General features: G+C 44.5%; 1 protein-coding gene across 1 annotated transcript in view; it reads left to right on the forward strand.

The window, feature by feature from the left end:
• Nucleotides 1–15,224, forward strand: part of LOC127575302 (CUB and sushi domain-containing protein 1-like) — a 2,402,828-nt gene that overhangs the window by 2,343,408 nt on the left and 44,196 nt on the right. The window contains 2 exon segments of the mRNA XM_052025075.1: nt 11,353–11,535; nt 14,093–14,269. Of these exon segments, the coding sequence (XP_051881035.1) occupies nt 11,353–11,535; nt 14,093–14,269 (360 nt within the window).

Here is a 15,224-nt window from a genome sequence, read left to right on the forward strand (position 1 = left end):
CACCAGGCTGCAGGGACTATAGGGCGGGACTGACCTGTTGCGATGTCGCAAAGGAGGGTCCGCTGACTTGGACCGACTAAGAAGTCTCGGAGCTGCAGGCCCGAGACTGCGGTTCTGTAGCTGGGCAGCTCGTCGTCGGCTTGCTGTGCGTCAGCCAGGGCCGTGTAGTCTACACCCAGGGACAGGCTGTGGATGGTCGGTCTGGAAAGCCCGTCAGCGACGACATTGTCCTTTCCGGAGACATGTTGGACATCTGTTGTGAATTCAGAAATGTAGGACAAATGTCGCTGCTGACGAGCTGGTCAGGGATCGGAGACCTTGGAGAAGGTGAAGGACAAAGGCTTATGGTCAGTGAAAGCGATGAAAGGCCTGCCTTCTAAAAAGTACCGGAAATGCCGGACTGCCAGGTACAGCGCTATAAGTTCCCGATCAAAAGCACTGTATTTCAGTTCAGGTGGGTCTAAGGTGCCTGCTGAAAAATGCCAAGGGTTGCCAACGGCCTTCGATTAGTTGTTCCAGTACTCCACCAGCCGCGATGTTGGATGCGTCCACCGTGAGGGCAGTTGGGACGTCTGTCCTAGGGTGTACCAGCATCGCGGCGTCTGCCAGGGCGTCCTTGGCCTTAATGAAGGCAGCCGCGGCCTCGTCGTTCCAGGCGATGTCCTTGCCCTTGCCAGACATTGACGAGAACAAAGGGCACATGATACAGGCTGCTGCAGGGATGAACCGATGGTAAAAGTTGACCATCCCCAAGAATTCCTGCAGGCCTTTGACCATGTTGGGATGGGCAAAATGGCAGATAGCATCTGCCTTGGCGGGTAGGGGTGTGGCTCCGTCGCTGGTGATTCTGTGGCCGAGGAAATCGATAGAGTCAAGTCCAAATTGGCACTTGGCCGGGTTGATAGTGAGGCCGAAATCACGGAGATGGGAGTACAGTTGGCGGAGTTGGGAAAGGTGTTCTTGGTGGTCACGGCTGGCGATTAGTAAGTCATCTAAGTAAATGAACACAAAGTCCAGGTCACGGCCTACCGCATTCTTCAACCGCTGGAAAGTCTGCGCGGCGTTTTTAAGGCCAAACGGCATTCGAAGGAATTCGAAGAGGCGGAATGGAGTGATAAGCACAGTTTTGGGGACGTCGTCAGGGTGGACCGGGATTTGGTGGTATCCCTGGACGAGGTCCACCTTGGAGAAGATGTGGGCTCCCGTGTAGGTTCGCCGTGAAGTTCTGGGTGTGAGGGACGGGGTAGCGGTCTGAGGTGGTGGCATCATTCAGCCTACGGTAGTCGCTGCAGGGCCTCTACCCGCCGGTGGCTTTGGGGACCATGTGCAGGGCGGAGGCCCAGGGGCTGTCTGACCTGCGAACAATCCCCAGCTCCTCCATGCGGCGGAACTCTTCCTTTGCCAGGCAGAGCTTGTCTGGAGGTAGTCGTCGTGCTCGGGCATGAAGGGGTGGCCCTGTGGTAATGATGTGATGCCGCACCCCATGTTTGGGCATCGAATTTGTAAACTGAGGTGCCAAAACCAATGGAAACTCAGCTAGGAGCTTGGTGAACTCATTGCCAGACAGGGAAACGGAGTCCAGGCGCGGGGCTGGTAGGCTGGCTTCTCCCAGGGGGTAGGTTTGGAAAGTTCTGGAGTGCACTAGCCGCTTCCCTTGCAGGTCGACTAACAGGCTGTGGGCCCAAAGGAAATGGGCTCCCAGGAGTGGCTGGGCGACGGCGGCAAGGGTAAAGTTCCAGGTAAAACGGCTGTCACTGAATTGTAATTGAACTGTATGGGTACCGAAAGTCCGCATCGTTGTGCCGTTTGCGGCTTCGAGTGCGGGACCCTGTTGCCTGCTACGAGTGTCGCGGCCGGTCGGGGGCAAAATACTGACCTCTGCTCCAGCATCGATGAGGAAACAACTCCCGGACTGCTTGTCCCAAACGAATAGGAGGCTGTGTTGGCGGCCAGCCGCTGTAGCCATCAGTGGTGGCTGGCCCTGGCGTTTCCCTGAAACTTGCAAGGTGAGTGGCAACGACGGGCCTCCGCACCCCACCTCTGATGGTAGAAACACAGCTGGTCCCCAGTGTTGTCGTCTGCATTTCTGGGGTGTGGTCACTCGGTTGCTGGGACTGGTTTAGGTAGGCGTTGGGCCCGCAGTCTGGGAATTTGGCCGACGGATGACCCGCTCTCGCGTTTGGCCTTCCACAGGACATCTGCCCGGGCGGCTACCTCACGTGGGTGGCTGAAATTGGCGTCGGCCAACAGCAGGTGAATGTCGTAGGGTAGTTGTTCGAGGAAGGCCTGTTTGAACATCAGGCAGGGCTTGTGTCCCTCAGCCAAGGCCAGCATCTCGTTCATCAGGGCTGATGGGGATCTGTCCCCAGGCCGTCGAGGTGAAGCAGATGGGCGGCGCGCTCGTGCCAGGAGAAGCCGAAGGTCTGAGTAAGAAGGTCTTTGAAAGCCGGGTACTTGCCTTTCTCCAGAGGAGACTGGATGAAGTCTCCGACCTGGGCGACTGTCTCTTGGTCCAGAGAGCTGACCACGTAGTAGTACTTTGTGGAGTCGGAGGTGATCTGCCAAAGTTGGAATTATGCTTCGGCCTGGTCAAACCAGACACAGGGCCGAAGCGTCCAAAAGGTGGGCAGCTTGAGTGCCACTGCATTGGCTGCTGCGTTGTCGTCCATTGTGTGGGTCCAAAATCCATTTGGACCGTTGGGGTCACCAATGTAGCGGCTGTTACCGCGATGCGAAAGTAAGACACTAGTCGATGAGCTGCAGAACAAAACTGATTTATTTTCCCGCCTTGTGCGGGCCTTTTAAGAGGAACGGTTCCCGCCCACTGAAAACGGAAATGGCGTATGCGCTACGTCATCAAACTTGTCCCACACGCGGGTTCCTGTTCCTCGGGGAAGACGAAGGCCCAGCGCCATCTTGGGCCTCGCCGCTCCGACGACGTGCGACCCGACCGCCGAGCCGGTTCGCTTGATAGGATGGTGAATCGCTGCAAATGAACCAATTTTCCAAATTATTGTCCTTTCCTGACATCCCTGCAGAAGATGATTAGCCACCCTCTTGAGCCACTCCAACTTGTCTGCTTAACTTACTTGCAACTTCCCAAATTGCCAGCTAATATTTACCTTTGCGAGAAAGGAGAATTATGTTTGCATCACACAGCAGATTAATAAATTAATATGCTTAGAAGCTAAGTTTTTTTTTGCCACAGAAACATCTCCCAGATGGTATCATTTTCTAGAGGCTTGGGTTTTGAATATAATAATTCAGACACATAATTAACAATTGCCTGATAAACCTATTAGCGGACTTGCTGGTGCATGCACGAGCTGTAGGTATGCCCTTTGGTACTGCAGTGCAAATTTTTCAGGTAATTTTATGCTCCGCAAAACATCAAAGCCATTAAAAGAAATCGAGTAATCTATAAACACCCACACACAATTGTCATTCCAATAACTTTTGTACTCAAATGAAAACTAATTTCAGTTCCAAATGAATCTCCCTTGAATTACTTCTGTTCAATTCCCCAGCTAGGGTTTAAGGGAGAAAAGAATGCCACGCTCAAAATATCTTCCCATTGTTTCTGGATCCATTAATTAGGCGTGGAGATGCATGAGGGGACTGGGAGAGACACCACAGATTTAAGTGAAGTGCTGTTCAGAAGCAGGAGGGCTCAGACAGGGAGGGAAGGTGAGGTATTCACAGGCTTAAAGTTCAAGTGCCTTTTTACCTGGAGTGCTGTTAATGGGGTGAACAGCAGCCATGAGTAGCCACTTGAGATTAGAATATAATGGCAGTAACAACAAGGGGCTCAAGCAAATGTGGTAATGAGCACTTAATGTATTTGGTTGCAAGGTATCCGAGAAAGATGGAGAAACGGAATGAGGCAGAGTGGCAGTTCAGAACCAAATTCTGGTTCAAGCACTTGAAATGGGAGACATATCTGAGAGTTCAAGGACAGAATGTATTTAGGTGGAATTATGGAACAGCAGAAGAGCTCATTCACTGCTTCTCTGGACGCATTGAAGAGCTCCTGGATGACGAAAGATGCAGAGACTAAAGTGAGTCAGAAAAATATGGATAACTGTACATGACAGGATCATACTTCTGGAGAGAAGCAAGCTGAATACGAAAGATGTAAAGAGGGTATGAGCGGCGAGCAAAAACTCAGCCGAGACAGAAAGATAATGTGTAAGGGAATTCCTGCAAAAATGTGAAGAACAGATTAGGGACCAGAGAAAATCTTCTTATGAAGCCAAAATAAAACATCTGAAGAACTCAATGAATGGTTTGCATTTGGCCTCACTGAGGAACAGGATGCCGCCAATCTCAGTAAGAGAAATGAAGGAGGTACTAAAGAGGCCAGTAGTGCTTGCGTAAAGCGGACTGAAGAGAACACTGACTTTACATTTTTCTTTCTCCCTCTCCTCCCGGCCCCCATTACCTGATCTCTTTTCCCTCTCCGACCCTCTCCATCTGCCCTCACCTACACACTCCTTCCCACTGCTCCCCCTCCCCACCTCTCTCCCTTTGTTCAAGGCTCCACCATCCTATCAAGATTCCATCACCTTCGGGATTTTATCGCTTCCACCCATCACCTCCCAGCTTCTGACATCGTTCCTGCCCTCATCTGCCATCATTCCCCTCACCTGGATCCACCTTTCACTGTCAGCTCTTGCTCTGCCCCTTCCCTCCACCTCTCTATACTGACTATCTCCCCTCTGTCCTTCCAGTCCAGATAGAACATAGAACATAGAATACTGCAGCACAGTACAGGCCCTTTGGCCCACGATGTTGCGCCGACATTTTACCCTGCTCTGTGTTTTGCTGAATCAGATTTATTATCGTTGACTTACGTGATGTGAAATTTGTTGTTTTGTAGCAAAAGTACAGTGCAAAGACATAAAATTACTATAAATTACAAAAATATGTAAGTTGTTCAAAAAAATGAATAGCAAGGTAGCCTTCATGGGCTGCTTGTTTTGCTGAGGAGCTGTAAACATAGAACATAGAACACTGCAGCACAGTACAGGCCCTTTGGCCCACGATGTTGCGCCGATATTTTACCCTGCTCTGTATTTTGCTGAATCAGATTTATTATCGTTGACTTACGTGATGTGAAATTTGTTGTTTTGCGGCAAAAGTACAGTGCAAAGACATAAAATTACTATAAATTACAAAAATATGTAAGTTGTTCAAAAAAATGAATAGCAAGGTAGCCTTCATGGGCTGCTTGTTTTGCTGAGGAGCTGTAAACATAGAACATAGAACACTGCAGCACAGTACAGGCCCTTTGGCCCACGATGTTGCGCCGACATTTTACCCTGTTCTGTATTTTGCTGAATCAGATTTATTATCGTTGACTTACGTGATGTGAAATTTGTTGGTTTGCGGCAAAAGTACAGTGCAAAGACATAAAATTACTATAAATTACAAAAATATATAAGTTGTTCAAAAAAATGAATAGCAAGGTAGCCTTCATGGGCTGCTTGTTTTGCTGAGGAGCTGTAAACATAGAACATAGAACATTACAGCACAGTACAGGCCCTTCGGCCCACAATGTTGTGCTGATATTTTATCCTGCTCTAAGATCTATCTAACCCTTCCCTCCCACATAGCCCTCCATTTCTCTATCATTCATGTGTCTATCTAAGAGTCTCTTAAATGTCCCTAATGTACCTTGCCTCACAACCTCTGCAGGCAGTGTGTTCCACACACCCACCACTCTCTGTGTGAAAAACCTACGCCTGGCATCCCCCTTATACCTTCCTCCAATCACCTTAAAATTATGCCCCCTCGTGTTAGCCTTTGTCGCCCTGGGAAAATGTCTCTGACTGTCCACTCAATCTGTGCCTCTTATCATCTTGTACAGGTGAAGGGTCTCGACCCGAAACGTTGACTGTCCATTTCCCTCCATAGGTGCTGCCCAACCCGCTGAGTTCCTCAAGCAGTTTGTGCGTGTTGCTGAGCTGTTGCTGTGCCAGTGTTCACTGTTTTTATAAATGAAAGCTTCTATCTACCTTCTAACTGGCCTTCACAACTTGTACCGTGTGTGTGTAAACCCAGTAACTCCTGCAGCCCCAGACCTGAACAAGAGTTCTGTGGCAGGAAGAAACCAGTGCAGCACTATTAAAAGCAAAGATCAAATACTTGCCAGTTGATTGGTCATCACTGCTGCCACTGCACTGAGAACCATTTGTAGAGCCCTTTCATTTGCTAAAGTCTGTGTGGATTGGGTAGTCAAATTTTGAAAGTAATTGTCACTATTCAAGGCTGCTTCCAGACTTTTGACAGGCACTACTCAAGAGCATAGCCGAGCTGTGAGAACAGACAGAAGCTACAGACAGATGGACAAACTTTTGGAACAATTATAATGTTTAAAAGACAGTTGGACAGGTACTTTTAGTTTGCTGTCAGCAAGAGGCAGGAAAGCTGACCACTTACATTGCAAAATGACAGCAAGCCAAATACCTTTATGATGATCACAGGTTTCCCATTGACACAAGGTACCATTGACCCTGTGCATTTGGCTTTGTGAGTGATCATCTTCCTCCTTTCACCTTAAGGTCATTATCCCAATTATGAGGGTCACAGATAACAAGATATTCAGAGTCTTTCTCCCAACACAATGGAGAAACAGGAGGGCACAGGTTTAAGGTTGAAGGGGGGAAAGTTGGTAAATTGGTTTATTATTGTCACTTGTACCGAGGTACAGTGAAGAACTTGTCTTGCATACCGTTCATACAGATCAATTCATTACACAGTGAATTGAGGCAGTTCAGGGTAAAACAATAACAGAATGCAGAGTAAAGTATCACAGCTACAGGGAAAGTGCAGTGCAGGCAGACAATAAGGTGCAAGGTCATAATGAGGTAGATTGTGAGGTCAAGAGTCCATCTTATCGTACCAGGGGACCGTTCAATAGTCTTATAACAGCAGGATAGAAGCTGTCATTGAGCCTAGTGGTACGTGCTTTCAGGCTTTTGTATCTTCTGCCCGATGGCACGGGGGAGAAGAGAAAATGTCCGGGGTGAAATCTGGAGAAAACTTAGAAGAAATCTGTGGGAGTAAATTTCTCACATGAATATCTGCCAGAGCGTGTGGCAGAGGCAGATACAATTACAATGTTTCAAAGGCAGTTGGACAGGTTCTTGATTCGGAAAGGTGTAGAGAGAAACTGGCTTTATGCCAATAAATGGGATGAGCATGGATAGGTGTCAAAGTCAGCATGGACAGAGTGGGCTGCAAGAACCCATATCTGTGCTCTAGGATTCTCGGACAGTTCTGAGTTGTACTGCAACTGGAAGGGGTTTCACCTCCTTAAACTCCAGTCGATGGAAGCGGTCCTGCTGAGGCCTCCTGGTGTTCTACCTACACCTGAGCTACCATGGGAAAAACACAATCTCACCACGAGACTCCAGGGCCAGTGAATGGCAGCCAAAGTATTTGGTAATTGGATTATCATTGTCACATCTACTGAGATACAGTGAGAAGCTGTTGTTTGCACACCGTCCAGACAGATCATTCCATACATCAGTGCATTGAGATAATACAAAAGGAAAGCAGAGCAGAATGCAGTATATAGTGTTACGGTTACAGAGAAAGTGCAGTGCAGGCAGACAATAAGGTGCAAGGGCCATGATGTAGACTGCGAGGTCAAGAGTTCATCTTTATTGTACAAGAGGTCCGTTAAAGAGTCTGATAACAGTGAGATAGAAGCTGTTCTTGAGTCTGGTGGTACGTGTTTTCAGGCTTTTGTATCTTCTGCCCTATGAGAGGGGGGAGAAGAGAGAATGTCCGGGGTGGGTGGGGTCCTTGATTATGTTGGCTGCTTTACCGACGCAGTGAGAAGTGTAGACAGAGTCCATGGAGGGGAGGCTGGTTTCTTGCGGTCCCAGGCAGAGCAGTTGCCGTACCAAGCCATGGTGCATCCGGATAGGATGCTTTCTATGGTGCATCTGTAAAGGTTGGTGAGAATAATCAGGGACATTCTGAATTTTCATGGCCTTCTGAGGAAGTACAGGCACTGGTGTGCTTTCTTGGCCATGGTGGGTGATTTGCTTCTGGTGGCACTGTGTGCAGGCTGGGAGATGTGGGTGTGAGGCTCACGGCAGTGCTCAGACTAAGATGATGAAATAGAGCAGACGAATGTCAGGTTCACCCCTGGCTGACTGTTGCAGATTACATAATGCAAAATCAGAAACTGCTGGAAACACTCACAGGTCAGGCGACTTCTGTCAAGGGGGAGAGAGTTAAAATTCCGAGTCTGAACCGGGAAAGAGAGAAAAACAAGTTAGTTTTCAGTAATGGAGAAGATAGGGAGAGATGGGCAGAACAAAGGGAGTATCTCTGATAGGGTGAGACCAAAGGAGTTAATGGGGGCAGATACAAACACATTCAGCTCTTTTGTGCAGTGTGTTATAAATGGTGAGGCTTTGGGCCCAGCAGGTCGAATTATACGAATCGAATTAGTAAAATTAAGCCAAAATGATGATAGACTGAAATGGCCAGTTCTGATGAAGACAGAAAGACTGAGCTATCTGAACATAGAACACAGACAATTACAGCACAGTACAGGCACTTCAGCCCACAATGTTGTGCCGACATTTTATCCTGCTCTAAGATTTATCTAACCCTTCCCTCCCAAATAGCCCTCCATTTCTCTATCATTCATGTGTCTATCTAAGAGTCTCTTAAATGTCCATAATGTATCTGCCCCCACAAGCTCTGCCGGCAGTGCGTTCCACACACCCACCACTCTCTGTGTAAAAGACTTACCCCTGACATCCTCCTTATACCTTCCTCCAATCACCTTAAAATTATGCCCCCTCGTGTTAGCCTTTGTCGCCCTGGGAAAAAGTCTCTGACTGTCCGCTCGATCTATGCCTCTTATCATCTTGTGCACCTCTATCAAGTCACCTCTCATCCTCCTTCTCTCCAAAGAGAAAAGCCCCAGCTCACTCAACCTATCCTCAGAAGACATGCTCTCCAATCCAGGCAACATCCCGGTAAATCTCCTCTGCACCCTCTCTAAAGCTTCCACATCCTTCCTATAATGAGGCGACCAGAAGTTGTAGCATAATATATCGACTCCTGCAGACTGCAACGTACCCAGGCAGAAGATGGGGTGTTATTCCTCAAGCTTGTGCTGGGGATTATTGTGGTGCAATGGAGCAGTGTTTTCAGGTTGACAGTGCAGTTGGTGGAACATAATGTCTAAAGATGTATTCAGTTACTTTGGTCCCAAATGCGAGCCCATTGAACATTGCTGAACGTCACGTTGTTATTGAACAAAGCCTAAGGGTACACAACCATCTCCTCCAATGCCTTTGTAGTGTCCAGAGGACTTTCAAGCCCATTACACATGTGTCTACCTGAGAATTTTATGTTCACTCTATATACAACAGTGGTTCAAGAAAGTGTCTTATCGACACCTGCTCAAACACAGTTGAGGCTGGGGGAATAAATGCACTGTGAGTGAACAATTGAAATAAATCATCAATTTGCTGCACTGTTTACCAAACACCAGTCATCAGTTGCAACAAAATCCACCGAGCAACGATTTCAGGTATTAATTTATGCACACAAATCATCTTTCAAAACATTGTTGATTCCTGCAAAATGTCGACTGAATCTTAAATTTGATTGTGTGTCTTATTATTGATCCAGTCTCAGAAATAATGCACAGGGGACATGGCACTCAATGCAGTTTGAGGAAGAAATGTCATCTGTTTAGGATTTTACATATTTTCCATGACATCCGAGCCTGGGTTTTGTGTATGGCAGGTGGAGATTAATGAAAAAAAAGAAACTTTTAATGAAAAAAAACAAAAATCATGCATGAATATTGAGTATTTTATGTGGCAACTTCTTTCCCCAGACTGATAACGTAAGTTATGCTTCTGTATTTAACTATTATGTGAGTTTGTTTTTTCTGCAGAAAGACACATTTTCAAAGTGATTTTGTTTGGAATATTTTGGGAAACATGTTTCTGTGTCTTTCTGGAAGTTGCTTCAAAGATAGGGGACCTTAAGTGGTGAATAAATTAATGTCCATCTAATTTAATTGTTCTGCACAGTTCTGTATTATAGATTACTTGCATAGAATGTAATGAGGAAATTGTGGCTTGAATAGTTTCTGTGTTCTGTACGTGGCAAAATAATTAAGGCAATATATTTCACTGATTTTGTAACATTATTATATATGGCAAAGAAAATCCCCCTTGACTAACAGAGGAAATTGAAAACAGTGCGTAATGTTTACTGAGGATGGGGCGGTGTTTGACTAACTGCAACTTTTTGTTAGTTACATACTGCAAAACCAGAAAATGCTGGAAACACTCAGCAGATGAGGCAGCTTCTGTTGAATGGGAGAGAGTTAAAATTTCGGGTCTGAGACCCTTCATCAGAACCGGGAAAGAGAGAAAAACAAGTTAGTTTTCAGTAGTAGAGAAGATTGGGAGGGATGGGCAGAACAAAGGGAATATCTCTGATAGGGTGAGACCAAAAGAGTTAATGGGGCCAGTTACAAGCACATTCAACGTCCTTGTGCAGTGTGTTATAAATGGTGAGGCTTTGGGTCCAGCAGGTCGAATTATATGAATAGAATAAGAAAAACTTAGCCAAAATGATGATAGACTGAAATGGTCAGTTCTGATACAGTCAGAGAGAAAGACCGAGCTAGTTGTAGCATTTAATATTGAGTGCTGCAGACTGTAACATACCCAGGCGGAAGATGGGGTGTTGTTCCTCAAGCTTGTGTTAGGGATCATTGTAACAGTGCAGGTGGCCATAGACAGAGAGGACAGAAGGTAAACTGCCCCCATTAATCCATCTGGTCCCACCCTATCAGTGATATTTCCCGCTGTTCTACCCTTCCCTTTCCTCCTGATGAAAACAAACTTGTTTCTCTCTCTGTCCCAGATCTGATGAAAGGTCTGGGATATGAAACATGAACTGTTTCTTCTCCCACAGATGCTGCCTGACCTGCTGAGTGTCTCCAGCAGTTTCTGCTTTTGTTTTTCAGCGTCGCAGCATCCACAGTTTTTGGATTTTTTTTTCCAGAATGTCATGACTAGATTAACATGCATCCTTGCTGCAAAACATTGTCGTTTATGACTGCACTTGGAATGGTTATTAAAATTGCTTTTCTTTCATTGTGCCTTGCCATTGAAATATGTTTGAAAGCACTGGTCTGTAGAACGTGCCACCTCAATCCCCCGGTAATGGTCAGTTTGATGTATTGGTCAAACAACATAATACATGTTGGCCTTATCCTAAGCAGTAAGGTATCAAAATGCTAGCTTTGCTAATGCTGTTGGATTGAATAATATGTTCATGTGTGCTTCCTTATAGGTGATAGTGTTGGTTTGTGTGGTGATCCTGGCATCCCAGTTCATGGTTCAAGATTAGGTGATGAGTTCAAGATAAGGAGTCTTCTACGCTTTAATTGTGAAGCTGGTTATACTCTAAGGGGATCTTCAGAACGATCCTGTAAACTGGATGGGTCCTGGTCAGGAGTTCAACCAGTGTGTGAAGGTAAGCACTGGTATTGGTACTGGTTTGTTGTTGTCACTTGTACCGAGGTACACTGAAAAACTTGTCTTGCATACAGATCGTACAGATCAATTCATTACACATTGGGTTAGTACAGAGTGCATTGATGTAGTACAGGTAAAAACGATAACAGAGTACAGAGTAAAGTGTCACAGCTACAAAGAAAGTACAGTGCAGTAAGGTGCAAGGTCACAACAAGGTGGATCGTGAGGTTAGAGTCCATCTCATTGTATAAGGGAACCGTTCAATAGTCTTATCACAGTGGGGTAGAAACTGTCCATAAGTCTGGTGGTACGTGCCCTCAGGCTCCTGTATCTTCTACCCGATGGAAGAGGAGAGAAGAGAGAATGACCCGGGTGGGTGGGGCCTTTGATTATGCTGGCTGCTTCACCAAGACAGCAAGAGTTTAAAGACAGAGTCCAAGGAGGGGAGGCTGGTGTCCGTGATGCACTGGGCTGTTGTAAGAAAAATGAATAAAACAAGTTGAACCTAAGAATATAATCAAGAGCAGCAAAGCAAGACATGATTGAGGATGTAGTGATTTAGCATTATTGAACTGAGATTTTAAAAGGACAAAGGCAATGAAGAATTGAGGTGGGAATATATTTCTGTTGTTCTGAGACAATATGATGTCATAAGTCAGCCATTAAACTCAACAAAACAAGGATGCAGGAAAGGCAGTTGTGATGTTGGAAAACAACAAGGGAGCTTAAGGGAGCTTGGACAATAAGGGCGTAGATATTTGCCTCTCTTTCCAAAATTCAGTTCCTACAAAGTCATTGGCCTGGAACTTCCTGAGTAATTCTACAGCAATTCCAAAGTTCTTCACCCTGATTCTTCAGCGAGTTCCTGACTGTACTCCCACACTGGATTCCCTGTGGCTTCCTAGCAAATACATTGTGAAATGGGGTTGCCAAAGAACTGTTGTCAGCAAGAGAAATGCATTTGAGTAATTTACATTTTGTCTTTACGAAAGCATATTCAGCTGTTTTCCTCGGTGCTTTACTCTTTTTCTGCATTAATTGTTCAGATGTTTTAATAGCTTAGTTATCTTTTAATTTTTTTTAGAATGTTTTTAAATGTCTGTGAGTAGCTCTTACATTTATAAAAATCCAAGTCCTGACAGGTTTGATAATCTGCTCAACACAAAGGTATGGGTTACTCTGCAGTCAAAGAATTTCTGTGAGCTGGTCTTCAGATCTCATCCTTTGATGCCAGATCTGGCAAGAAGACTGTCTTAGGAACAAGTTCATTGCGTACTACCCAACTGACTCCACTGAAAAAAAGCTACAGAATTAAATACTTGTATTTCATAGAAAATTATTTGCATGGGAAGTCATTTTCATGCATAGTTCATGCAAACAGTAGGGACATTTTAAAATATTTACAATTTGCACAATGCTGTTATTACTTGAACAAACAACACTCTTGCATGTTGTATTCAGAAGACGTTTTGTAGGCCAGTAACCTTCTGGGTTTGGGCCACCGTATTGGTCACACCTCATTTGAGCAATACACAAAAAGTGCTGGAGGAACTCAGCAGGTCAGGCAGCATCCGTGGAGGGAAATAAACAGTCGACGTTTCGGGCTGAGACCCTTCATCAGGACTGGAAAGGAAGAGGGCAGAAGCCATTGTTTTGTGGCATGTACTCCTGGATTTTGAAGACAAGTTGGAGGTGGTTTGTAGTTGATATTATTAAATATTTGTCATCCATCACGGACCCTTTTTTTCCTTGTGGTGGGAGTGAGGGTTTGTTAAAGTCACCATATGAATTTATCTTTGAAGATTTTTAAAGAAGCAAGTTTCATTGCCCCATTAAAAAAGATCCAAGTGAATGGAAGAAGAGATAATGTTTATTGAAGAAAGAGTTGACTCATAAGGAAGGGATGGTACTGGGTGAGTAGGGGAGGAAAATTGTTGATATGATTGGAACAGAGTTGCAAAGAGGACAATCTGGCCTTGCTCACACCAATATGCACCGTTATTCTGATTTAAGACCATCAACTTCTTGAGCCAATGTTGGTGAAATGGAGACACAAGAGACAACAGATGCTGGAATCTGGAGCAATCCATCCTGATGCAGGGTTTCGATCCAAAATGTTGACAATTCCTTCCCCCCCACAGATGCTGCTCGACCCGCTGAGTTCCTCCAGCAGATAGTTTGTTGCTCCAGATTCCAGCGTCTGCAGTCTCTGGTGTCTCACTATCTCGGTTGTTGGATATAAAAAGAAGGGCTGTAAGGAGGAATTTCAAATCAGATGGGTCAAGAGAAGGGTAGATCATTTGGAATATCTGAAATGGAGGGGTTGTAACACAGGGAGGAAGCAACAGTTCATGAATAGAAATTAGATGCTGACACTGAGTCCGTCATGTTGCAAATTGTGAAAAAAGATGTTCCCAGCACTATAGGTGTAGGATAAATTGTTTTACCTTTCTCATCTTTGAAGCTGCAACTTCCCAAAGGGTGTGTTTGTACCTTGAAAAGCTCTCAATGTCATTCCTGTCTGGCCACTAATGCCTTCCTTCCATCTGTTGTAGCTGTGTCATGTGGGAATCCCGGCACGCCAGAAAATGCGAAAATAGTTTACAGCGACGGAATTCTGTTCTCCAGCTCCATTACCTATGCCTGCTGGGAAGGTTATAAAACATCTGGGCTCACAACGCGGCACTGCACCGCTAACGGAACCTGGACTGGATCAGCTCCTGACTGCACAGGTTGGCACTAAAAAATGGAGTGAATCAGGCACATAAAACATGCCCACATCTCTCCCACCTCTCCCCTCCTCTTCTGCCCACAGTCAGAAGCATCATCTGATTTTGTGGGGTTTTTTTTTATTCTACACATCTATTTATTTATTTGTTTGTTTTGTTTTCAAATTAATGTTTAATTTTTTTTATTTTTAATTTTATTTACAGCGTGGTAACAGGCCCTTCCGGCCCAACGAGTCCGCGCTGCCCATTTTAAACCCAAATTAACCTACCCGTACGTCTTTGGAATGTGGGAGGAAACCGGAGCACCCGTAAACCCACACAAGACACGGGGAGAACATACAAACTCTTTACAGAGAGCGGCGGGAATTGAACCTGGGTCGCTGGTGCTGTAATAGCGTTACGCTAACTGCTACACTATATTAATTTACTAATTATATTGTATTAATCTTATTACATATATAAACATATCCATATAAATATAATACATATTTATATTTTTTTAAAATTTAATTTTGTGTGTTATATAAATAATACTATTTATAATATTTTATAATGTGTTGTTTTATATTATATTTATATGTAAAATATAAGTTAACACAATGTTATATGTTTTATTATTTTAATTTATTTATTTTGAGGTATTTTAAATATATTTTAACATACATAATTTAATTTTATATGTATTTTATATATTATGCAAAAACATGCATAAATTATGTATATGTTAAAACATATTTTAAAATACCTCAAAATAAATAAATAAATTGAAATAATAAAACAAAATTGTGTTATATTTTACATATAAATATAATGTAAAACAGTATATTATGAAATATTATTCATAATATTATAATAATAAAATAAATACCAAGTATTTAACAAATCCCCAATACAAAAAAGTATTCATTTTTTTCCATCGGCTACATGCTGTACTGAAGCCATCCTTCCAAGGTCCAGT

Source organism: Pristis pectinata, chromosome 10 (assembly GCF_009764475.1).
Source record: "Pristis pectinata isolate sPriPec2 chromosome 10, sPriPec2.1.pri, whole genome shotgun sequence".
NCBI classification, from domain to species: domain Eukaryota; kingdom Metazoa; phylum Chordata; class Chondrichthyes; order Rhinopristiformes; family Pristidae; genus Pristis; species Pristis pectinata.